This window comes from Leishmania major, chromosome 14, assembly GCF_000002725.2.
Source record: "Leishmania major strain Friedlin complete genome, chromosome 14".
Taxonomy (NCBI): domain Eukaryota; phylum Euglenozoa; class Kinetoplastea; order Trypanosomatida; family Trypanosomatidae; genus Leishmania; species Leishmania major.
In genome coordinates, this window is record NC_007255.2 from 416,306 (window position 1) to 426,397 (window position 10,092).

Below are 10,092 nucleotides of genomic sequence, written 5' to 3' on the forward strand. Positions count from 1 at the left end.
GAAATGCTGTACGCTTGTGCGCAGATGCGGTGATGGTTAGGTGGGATGGGAAAGGGAAAGGGAAAGGGAAGAGCAAGACGAAGTGGCGGATGGTAGAGCAGGCAACGTGTGCGCGACAAGACGGAGAAGGCAAGCACAAGCGAGTGCCACCGCACGGCAAAGAAGCAGCTTGGTACATCATTACCATTGGAGCGTCTCGGCCAAGCTCGCTTCGTGCACGTACGCGTACGCAAAACCGTCCACACGCTATCTATTCGTCCTTGGGTGTTTTCCTTTTTCTTCTGCGGTTGCTGGCTGCGGGTCCAGAAGCTGCTCGGCACACGCGGGACACATACACAACCATATAAAAGACTCACCACCTGTGAACCACGAGGGACGCGGAGGTGTCCGTCTGAAGGGAGGCTCAAGTGTTCCCTCACACAGATCAGTAAGATGCAGAGGCGACGCTCTTCACCCCCGTGAAGTAGCCACTTGTTTCTCCGCTTCGCCTCGCATCTCGTCTCACCGAAACCCTCTGCGTTCTTGTTGGAAGTGCCCCACCATCGGCTGGCCTGCCCCAAGTGCCGGCGCGGAGCGAGGTTCGCTAGATCCGTGTGCGATACCCCGCATCGCCATCGCGTCGGCCGGCGCGGCAAGCGGGGTGTACTCCTTCACTGTGATGCCGAACTTCTTCTCAAACGCAAACTCAGCGAACTGGTATATGTAGTCCTGGAAAACATCGCCGATGATGCCGTCGTGCAGGCAGAAATACGGCATCTGCGCATCGTGCAGCGGGCGAGAGACGGACACGTACTCCGTCTGCCCGCTGATCATCTGCATGCGGCGATAGCGGTCAAGTTCGACGCTAAAGTAGTCGAGCGTCTTTGTCGCCACCCGCGTCGCATGTCGCTTCACATCGCGGTTCGACCAGTGCGCCATGCGGCGCTGATCAAACTTTCCGTAGTACTCGATCGCGTACGCGGTACCAGAGCCGAAAATGCCCAAAACCTTCTCCCCCATGGACGCCAGCTGCGAGTCGCTTGGCGGCTTGCCCGTGTACAGGGTGTTGTGTAGACACAACGCAGAGCACAGGGATGGCAAGCATTGGCTAAGAGCACGGTGCACCCAAATAGCCTTCATCTTGGGGAAGGCGGTGTTGACAGCGTCGGGGCTGAGGATGGCGAACGGGCTGTACAGCAGCCACTGCGGGCGAAGCAACACATTTTTTGTGCCGTACGCTTGCAGCTCCATCGCATTGTCGATAGGATTGAACTCCCGTGTCACAGGCTCGGAGAAGTGCCCGCACTTCCGGTACCACTGAAGCAGTTCCATCACGCGACGCACCTCACTGTACACCGGCAGCTGATCCTCCTCCAGGCACTCAAGCAGGTACTCGTCCAGTCCGTGAAGCAGGCCCCACGCGTACGACTGCGGCGTCATGAGATGCAGGGTAAGGTCATCGTCGACTTGGTCCGCCTGCGGCACCCGAACGCACAGGAAGTCTGGGTGCAGATACGAAAAGCCACGGAACTTCTTGCGAAACGCGTCACGGCGCTCGACGTCGAGCAAGAGGGATGGAGACAAGGTGTCGCACTGACGCGGCGTTAGGAACAGGCCCGAGCGGGCCAGCACATGTGCAGCCATGTGACCGTTCGAGCGAGGCAGGCCCATTATCACGATCGGGTTCTCGACTGCAGGCTCCTTTGCGATTTCGCCACCATTCAGCCGGTACACCTCCTCGACAGCAAGCCGCTGAGTCAAGGCGTTGGTTAGCCGCGAGCGCAGCAGCTGACTACCATGCTTTGTGGTGCCCGCCTTGTCCTGGCAGGCACGACACAGCTTTTTCCACCAGCGCGCGTGTGGCAGATCTGCCTCGGACGGTACTGGCACATTCGCTGCGGCGCACGCGTCCGTGACAACGGCCTCAAATTCAAAGCTCTCCTGCGCGGCGCGCGAGGTGAACATGTCCAGGAGGCGGGCCGGCCACGATCCGCCGCGGACCACGTCACGCACCCCCGCCATCGACTTTAGTCCAATCATGGTTTTTCGCAACTTGACCCGCGGAAAGGGAGGTAAAAAGGTGGAGAGTTGTGGCAGGGTGAGAGGGATTGCGTGTGCATACGGAGTGCTGCGGCCCGCACTACGGCAAGCGTATCGGCAGGGACACACGCCCGCACATGCCCGCACACAAGAAAAAGAACGGTGGGTGAAAGAAGGGCAGCTCTGCACGTCTTTTGCGCAGCTGCCTCTCTCTCTGCTTCCTTAGCACCAGCGAAGGGTGTTGCCGCGGCATTGTTGACTCGCGGTCAACATGAAAAGCAAAAAAAAAAGGAAACGGTAAGAGGGCGCACACACACAAAAAAAAACGAAAAGGAGATGGTAAGGGGAGAACGAGAGAAGGATAAACCGTACGCGCTGGTGAGAAAAACATGCTCGCATAGACATCGGCGCATGCAAGTCAGCGTGACAGCGGAGACAGCTATGGGGAAGCGAAAGGCTAGGGCGATGTGCTACGACTGCACCGACGTATGCTCCCACAGAAGCGCGCGCACACACCTCTCCACCCTTGTCCTTATGTTGAAGCGTCCTGTCCATAAGTAGGGGAGAACGCTGAGGGCAGAGGCCGCCGATCGTCGCACGCCCTGTCCCATCCTGTTCCCTCCCTCCTTCGCGCTTCTTCGTCATACCCACCCTCCTGGGAGGTGCACACCCGCCGCGAGATCGCATCGATCGCTTCCACTGGAAAGCCAAGATGACACCACGTGCACTAGTGCCTCGTGTCACCTCTACCTCTCCTGCTTGTTTATTGGCTTCGCTGCCACTGCGGTTTTTTTTTTGGTGAGGGTTCAGCCTCTACAGACGGCGCAGGAAAACATGCAGCTCATCGCTGCACTGCTTCTTGCAGCGCAAACCTGTGAAACGAACAGAGTGAAATCAAAGAGCAGAAAAGGGCGAGAGAAGGATGCTAAGGCGGTGATGGGTGCTACGTCTCGTCTCTAGCTCTCAACCCTCCACGCCTGTGCAATTCTTTTTTTTGTCGTTGTTGTTTGAGGCTCCAACCACTGCGCCAATGGTATTAGAAATAGACGCCGACGGGGGAGAAGGGGGAGGGGGGCAACACGAGCTTCACTGACAATACACGAAGCGGGGATGGGGCGAGGGCAAACATGCACGACACACAAAAACCCAACATCAAAAACTGATCTGCCGCGAGAAAAACGTCTTGATTCTCGCCAGAGTCACCAGCGTAACGCACCTCGCAAACAAAAACGCTGGTTTCCCGTTGCCCTCGCTATGCTCTTCTTCCGCCATCCTACGCCGCACGCGCACACGCGGGTATACCCGCGCGATCGCGGTACATACGCGCAAGCGCATTCGACCATCGTGCAAACAACAGTGAAAACACCAGAAAGCGAGTTGTGTGCTGTTTCTTCTTTTTTTTTTTCTCTCCGCAGTGATCGAATGTGGCATTAACGACACCAAAGGAGGATAAGGGAAACGGCGGCAGAGACGCAACAAGACACGCTCACGCATATGCACTTACACATGGCCACACACCCACGGGGTGCAAAAAAAAAACGAAACGAGTGGGAAGACAGGCCTTCTTTAATGACCAGAAACAGAACGAGAGAAAGAGTGTGTAGGAGCTAGAGCGATCGAGTCGGCATGGTTCAGCGCGACCGGTAATGTCGCACTGTTGATGTGAACGCTTGTGCAGAGGGGGGAGAGTTCTGCCTTTTTGTGTGTGTGTGTATGTGTGTGCCGATCGTTTATGTATGGATGTATTGAATATATTGTTTTTTGTTTGTTTTTGTACCTGCCCTTTGCTTGCTTGCCTCTTTCCTCGCCTTTGCTGGAACGACGAGGCCAAACAACAACAACGATATATATATATATATATCAAGTACATTCCTACATCATAAACTTTGAAGAAGCAACAACAACAAAAAAGAACATGGAGATGCAGCCGCAACCGGGGCCACAGAAGCCACCACAGATGTTGCAGCAGCGGACGTTTGCTTTCCATTCCTCCCCCTCCTCTTTGTGAAGTCGTTTACCTCATTGGTTTTCTCTTCTAGTTTGTTCACAGAGTCCTTCTACGCGTATGTATGCATGCGTATGTGTATGTTATTGCGTTGCACTTCAGTAGAGCACGCCTTCACGGTTACGCGTTACAACAGAAGCGAAGCAAAAAGGGTTTTGCGAAAGAGAGAGAGAGAGAGAGAGGGAGGGAGGGAGGGAGAGGGGAAGGGAACAGAGAGAAGGCACCGCAGACAACGCGGAAGCAACAACAGCAACAGCAGTAAGGGTGTGTGGCCCCATGCCTACGGCTTTCGATTTGTGTCGTCACTCTTGTGCGCTTTTGGCTGCCGTGGTTTGTTGGGGTTCTCGCTCATACCGCCCACGGTAACAACTGATCTCCTCCTCCTCCTCCCGTGCTGCGCACATGGTGCTCAGGTATCGTTGCGCCACAGCTTCGCGCATCCGGGACGCTTCCCTTCCCCTTTCTTTTCCCTCCCTTCCCGCGAGCGTGTGCAAGTTTGTGGGTGGTTGTATTCCCGAGCATCAAGAGTAGCCGTTCTGCTCTGCACCACCTTGTTTAATTTTTTCTTTCCGCTTTACGAGTCGCACCACAGCACTATGCACACAGCTGCGTGAATGCCGCTTTCGTGCCCGTGAAAAGTGGTTTGGAGCCACACCTACACACACACACACACACACACACAAAGATGTCGATACAGGCCTGTTGGAGGATAGAGACCAGCAGTCGTAGGAAAAACTCACCGTTGTACACGCCCCACTACACCACTTGAAAGTCCCGAAAGCAAAACAAAAAAGAAACTGAGAACCGGAAACCCCCTGGTTTCTTTTTGTTAGGATTGTCACTGAGTCGGTGCGAAGCATGAAGTGCTTCCCAAGAGTTTTACAGTCCCTGCACCCTCCCCTCATGGCTAGTCCCCTATCACTATTACTGTGAGAAGCGCGCGGACTCAGAAAAGGATGAGACAACTGTCTGCGTGTACTGACGCTGCAGCGAGAATAGCGTCGCCAAAGCCAGCGCTGAGCCTAGCACAAGTACTAGCAGCGTTGGGCCGCGTGTGTCGTCGTAACGCATTGGCTCGCGCATATAGATCTTGTTGGCGCGATCGCGGAAGATAAACAGCGAGTACACCATGAACACAATTGAGACTGGGAGCAACACCAGACCAGCTAGCTCCGCACCGTTATTAGTGGAATCGCCAAAGTTCAACAGTGTCAGAGACATCAAGCCAATCATCACGGAAATAGACAGCCACTTCAAGAACGTGCGCTCATTTGCGAAGAAGGTCTTAGGATCGATCTTCTGGGGCACGCAAATACGCTTGTCATTCACGGAGCCGGTGAGGTTTCGACCGCCCGGGCCCTGGAGGCTCTCGTACTTGTCATCCCCTTCATCTTGACCTTCGGCCCACGGCTTCAAGGAGCCGCCGACGCAACAGAGGTAGGAAAGACCGCGGTTCGCAGTGTCCATGGTTGCGCAACACGTCGATAGAACACACAAAAAAAAGAAAAATGCTAAACGTGCTAGGGAGCTGATAAAAACCGATCACCTATGCGCGAAAAGTGGCAGATATATAGGTGTGAAAGAGGGCTGCGTGAATGTGTAACATTGGTTGCAAAGCATGTACGGGTTGACCGTCGCGTACAGAAAAGGGCAACGGAGAGAACGAGGAAAGACATCGAAAAGAGTAAAGAAGGAGCACTTTGTGAGATTGTGTCGTTTGCTGCTGTGCTAAATATGCTGCACAACCACTAGTTGGAAGATGGTACGACATGCTAGGCTCATGGCAGCCATCACTTGAATCGAACGTTGGCTGTGCCGGTCGAGCAGTGCGTGGCACCGGTTGCGATGCAACATTGCTTTGCCCTCTTCGTTCTCTTTTTTTATCCATGCAGTACGAGGGCGCATTTGCACACAAAGGAAGTGCGCGCACCGATACGAAGATTGTGCGGCAGGTAGAGCCGACAACGCAAATGGGCTCCATTTCCACAGCGTAAAGCGGCGACCTCTACGAGAAAAAAAGAACGAGAGAAGAGCAACGGGGTTGCTCGCTTTCAAAGCAGCAATGGGAATGTTATCGTCACCCGTTGTAATGAAACATAGCAACTATTCGGGCTTCCTTCCAACATTGGAGGGTTGGCGGTAAGTGTCCGTGCTTGGGATGAGTACGGATTGCGTAGGGTTGTGCGCCGCTAGGTAGTTGGTGGTGAACACAGCGGTAGCGACGACGAAGCGCCACAGCGTCGTCCAGGCCAAGTATCGCTGCAGCGGCAGTTGCCAGCAAAGGGCATTCTCAAGCCCATTTACGCCAAGGCTGATAAGGTGCAGTGACGCAACTACCAGCGTGCCGGGAAAAATGAGAGAATACAAAACAAACGGTACCAGTTTCCTATCACCCTGGCCACCGCAGACCACCGACAGAGGCCACGGCAAAGAGCGCAATACAAACAGCTTCATTGGCGGGCTTTGACCCAGAGCAATGGCACGCGTAATTTGGGTGCTTTTAGAAAACGTGATGCTGGCTACGAACAGTGTGAAGCTGAAGACGTTCACACAAAGATGCGGTGTAACGAGAACTGCTGGTGCGCTACTGTTTTCCACAGTTGATTTCTCCATAAAGTAGTTTGTGACAAGCGTTAGTGAAGTCATCACACTAAAAGGCACAGCAAACGTAGGTCGCAAAAACACCTGTGAAAACGAATCCGTTTCTGGGAGAAGATGAAGCTCCATGGTTCCTGTAAGCGATGTTTGAATGTCGATTAGTGTACAGAACAAGCAGCATGCGATACCGCTGAATGTCAAGCGTTTTGGTGTTTGTGAGTGCAAGAAGCCCAGGCTTCAATGACTGTGAACCATTCCTGGAACCAATAGTGACGTCGAAGCTTTTTTCCTTTTTCATGTAGAAAAGGCGCGTAGGCGCAAAACAGGATACAGACGCAGGAAAGCAGGTAGTAGAGGGAAAAACTCACTACGCAGAGCCAAAGTAGAGGCACCATAGCACGCTAAACCCCTTGCACCTACTTGGTAATACCCAAAACGCTAGGCAGGATGCACTTGATCTTTGCAAAGTACAACTACACACCGTGCTCGTTCATTCCCTTTCACACTCCTATGCGTTTGACAGATACGCTTTAGCGTCTCTTTCGACGTTTTTCGCTGGAAACGATGCGAGGAGTGGGTGACAAAAGCTGGTGTGCACACAGCAGGTATGCAAAGCTTGCCGCTAAAAGGGTTTATCATTCGGTTTGCCAGTCAATCATCAAACCGAAAAAAAGCGAAACAAAAAAAATAAGTGGCCCTCTACCTCGCTACCACTAAATGACAACCTCATCCTCTCAGACGCAGGTACACTAGAAAATAAAAAGGAAACAGTTCTTTTCTGGAATAAAAAGGAGGAAGCAGCGGAAAAAAAAGAGTGTTTTTATGGAGCTTCTTGCATTTAGTCACGACAAGAGCACATATGCAGGCCGTGCCCCATTAGTTTCATTGTTTTCCATAAGCGGACACAACAAAGCGCTGGACCAGAACTACTGCATCAGGATCGCAGGGGACGCACGGGCTGCCAAGTGAATATGCAGCCTTCAGTTCCGCTTTCCGTTCCATACCGGTCACCTTCAAATTAATGTACACAATGTAAAGGAGCTCACTAGCACCAATGTCACGGGCTGCGAAAACTAGATCACGCCATTCCTCTCACAGTTTATCCGCTTCATATTTAATGAACACCTATGATCGAAGCAGGAACTCTGCAGGCACAGCGTGATGTCGATTTGATTAGATGAAACCCCGGTTCCGCTATTGTAGCATAGAAATGCGTTACAGATGGCAACAAGTAATGCACCCGATATATATATATATATATATATATATGTATATATATATATATATATGTGTGTGTATACATGCCTATTGAATCACATGATATGTGTCAAACATATTTGCAAAGTCGCTCACAATTTTCGGATTTGCATCGATCATGCTTGCCCCCCGACACCCCATGTGATCGAGGGAGGGTGTTAATACGACTGCCGAGTCCACGCTTACGTTGACAAACTGGAATGGACTCGCAATTCTCACACGCAATACAACTATCGCAAAGGCGCGGCTAGCGTCTGCTGCTACCACTCAAGGGAGTTGCACTTCTTTATACTTGCAGAGCATCCGTCCGCGATATGATAGACCGTCTCATATGTGTCTGCGTCTGCGTCAGGTAAACTGCCATGGGGAATCCTCGCTATAATTGTAGCGCAGTGATCTTCGGTTTTGTCCTCCGACTCACAATGGTGCGTCATCCATGCTTCCGAAAACGACGCAATACCGCACTTTGAACAGGCACAATGCGAAGTTTTGCTATCACCGCAGCAATAAGCACCTCGCGCATGCTTGATGCCAACGACATGCTGCGCTATATGGTGCGCGTACTCTTTTTATATAAAATCAGAGAAACAGCAGCAGATTTTTGTTGCGGCAACAGCACAACGCACACGACCGGGCACAGGCCTGCAGTTTATTGTGCCGCCGCTTTAATCAAAAGTCGAGGGAATAGGAAAAAAAGGACAAGCCATTTGGTTTCCCAGCCCCAATCGGCACAAGTAATAACAATAGAGGTACCCAGTTTTCGGAATGTGAGCACGAAGAAGCTTTTTTCGTTTGGAAATGAATACAAAAGTGGTACGATCGGGTAAGGACGACAAAGCTCCCCAATAACCGAACACACCGCAAAGGCATAACTTACCCAGCTAGACGAGTGACGCTTTTCTTTTTGAAAATATGCTGATATATTTTTTCGTGTGTGTACACCCAGGAACCTCTTTGTTCCATGCGCAAAAAAAGCAAAGCAACAGGGGCCCTGCGGTCTTTTTTATTTTTTTTTGCATGTTAAAACACCGTTTCAACGGCAGCTTTCGTCAAGGATCGAGTGTCGGCCGCGTTCTGTGAAACGTCACCTAATAAAGAAGTGGTGACCGCCCCATATACAATCGCCACCTGTGCTCTTTTGCAGTACCACCCCAAATTCAATGCCGAAGGGCCAGCATACGGACCTGATGAAAGCGAGATACCCTTAAGAAAGCTCTTCAAAAACTCCGAGGTAGGCGACGCGCCGTTGCTATCTACTTCTCCAGATCGAATGCGGGACGCCATCGCCTTTGATCGGAGAATTCGGCGTGCTGGATCAAGCAACTCTCCAAGTGTGGTAGCACGCTCCATATAGTAGACTGTTGTATCGACAAACTCCGCCAAGTTCATCACGGTGTACGGTAGGTTGGCCGGAAGGTATTCAAGAGCCACCGCGCTTGGCCAGTGTTCCGCTAAAGGTATCAGCAGCTCGAGCTTCGACAAAATAGCTTTCTCTACAACGTTCTTTTCAGTGGGGAGTAGCAGTCTGTTTTGAACAAAGGCATCCACATTTGAGTCGATGCTCTTGATGATGGCGTCCTTGCTGAAAACAGACTCCAGCTCCCGTTGCACGTGCAAGTTTGTAGACTTCACAATGTGTTCGACGAGGGCAATCGGAAAGCCTCTGTTGAAAATCTGAGACAGTGTTCGGTCGGTGATATCTTCCACCCCGATGGATTTGAGCGAGGCAGCGAGGGCAGCGTTCGTGAATCCGGTTTCGGGGACATGCTTCGCCGCTTCAGACAAGATCTTCACACGAAGCTGAAAATGGGCCGGACTCAGAGCTGCGCACATTACGGTTTAGCAGAACTACAATTGTAGCTTTTTTTCGAAAACAGAAATGACATTAGCAACACGCTCAACTGAGAGGGGAAGAAAGGTAGAGGTGCCAAAAGCAACAGCACAAAAACAGAAGCAGACGGGAACGCTTTGTTGAGGGCATGCGTACGACACTGTCATGTTGTCCTCCTGTCGCTTATGACTCCATCAGCGGTACCAGCTGTTGCGCTGGAGCGCGACCGTAAGCACAACTTTGCAAGTAGCTGCTGTCAACCAGAAATGCCCTTTGGAAACCTAGGTCACCTTGTCTTTTGCGTCAGTCTTTCCGGCCGCACGCTCAGCTTCCTCAGTTCATTCGAGCTGAACCCGGCGAGCACTCCTCTCAAGTAGTAGAA

The 10,092-nt window shown here is 52.0% G+C and overlaps 4 protein-coding genes across 4 annotated transcripts; all 4 read right to left on the minus strand.

Annotated features, from left to right (window-relative positions):
* Positions 1–501: 501 nt before the first annotated feature.
* Positions 502–2,019, minus strand: LMJF_14_1030 (conserved hypothetical protein; the record flags this gene model as incomplete). Its single annotated transcript, XM_001687650.1, has 1 exon — positions 502–2,019. One exon carries the CDS (start codon positions 2,017–2,019, stop codon positions 502–504), a length of 1,518 nt encoding a protein of 505 aa, XP_001687702.1.
* Positions 2,020–4,948: 2,929 nt separating this feature from the next.
* LMJF_14_1040 (conserved hypothetical protein) lies at positions 4,949–5,491 on the minus strand (the record flags this gene model as incomplete). Its single annotated transcript, XM_001687651.1, has 1 exon — positions 4,949–5,491. One exon carries the CDS (start codon positions 5,489–5,491, stop codon positions 4,949–4,951), a length of 543 nt encoding a protein of 180 aa, XP_001687703.1.
* Positions 5,492–6,127: 636 nt separating this feature from the next.
* Positions 6,128–6,751, minus strand: LMJF_14_1045 (conserved hypothetical protein; the record flags this gene model as incomplete). Its single annotated transcript, XM_003721740.1, has 1 exon — positions 6,128–6,751. The coding sequence occupies one exon, from the start codon at positions 6,749–6,751 to the stop codon at positions 6,128–6,130; it is 624 nt and encodes a 207-aa protein (XP_003721788.1).
* A 2,148-nt stretch (positions 6,752–8,899) lies between these two features.
* Positions 8,900–9,712, minus strand: LMJF_14_1050 (conserved hypothetical protein; the record flags this gene model as incomplete). The annotated part of the gene is made up of 1 exon (XM_001687652.1): positions 8,900–9,712. One exon carries the CDS (start codon positions 9,710–9,712, stop codon positions 8,900–8,902), a length of 813 nt encoding a protein of 270 aa, XP_001687704.1.
* Between the last annotated feature and the right edge of the window lie 380 nt (positions 9,713–10,092).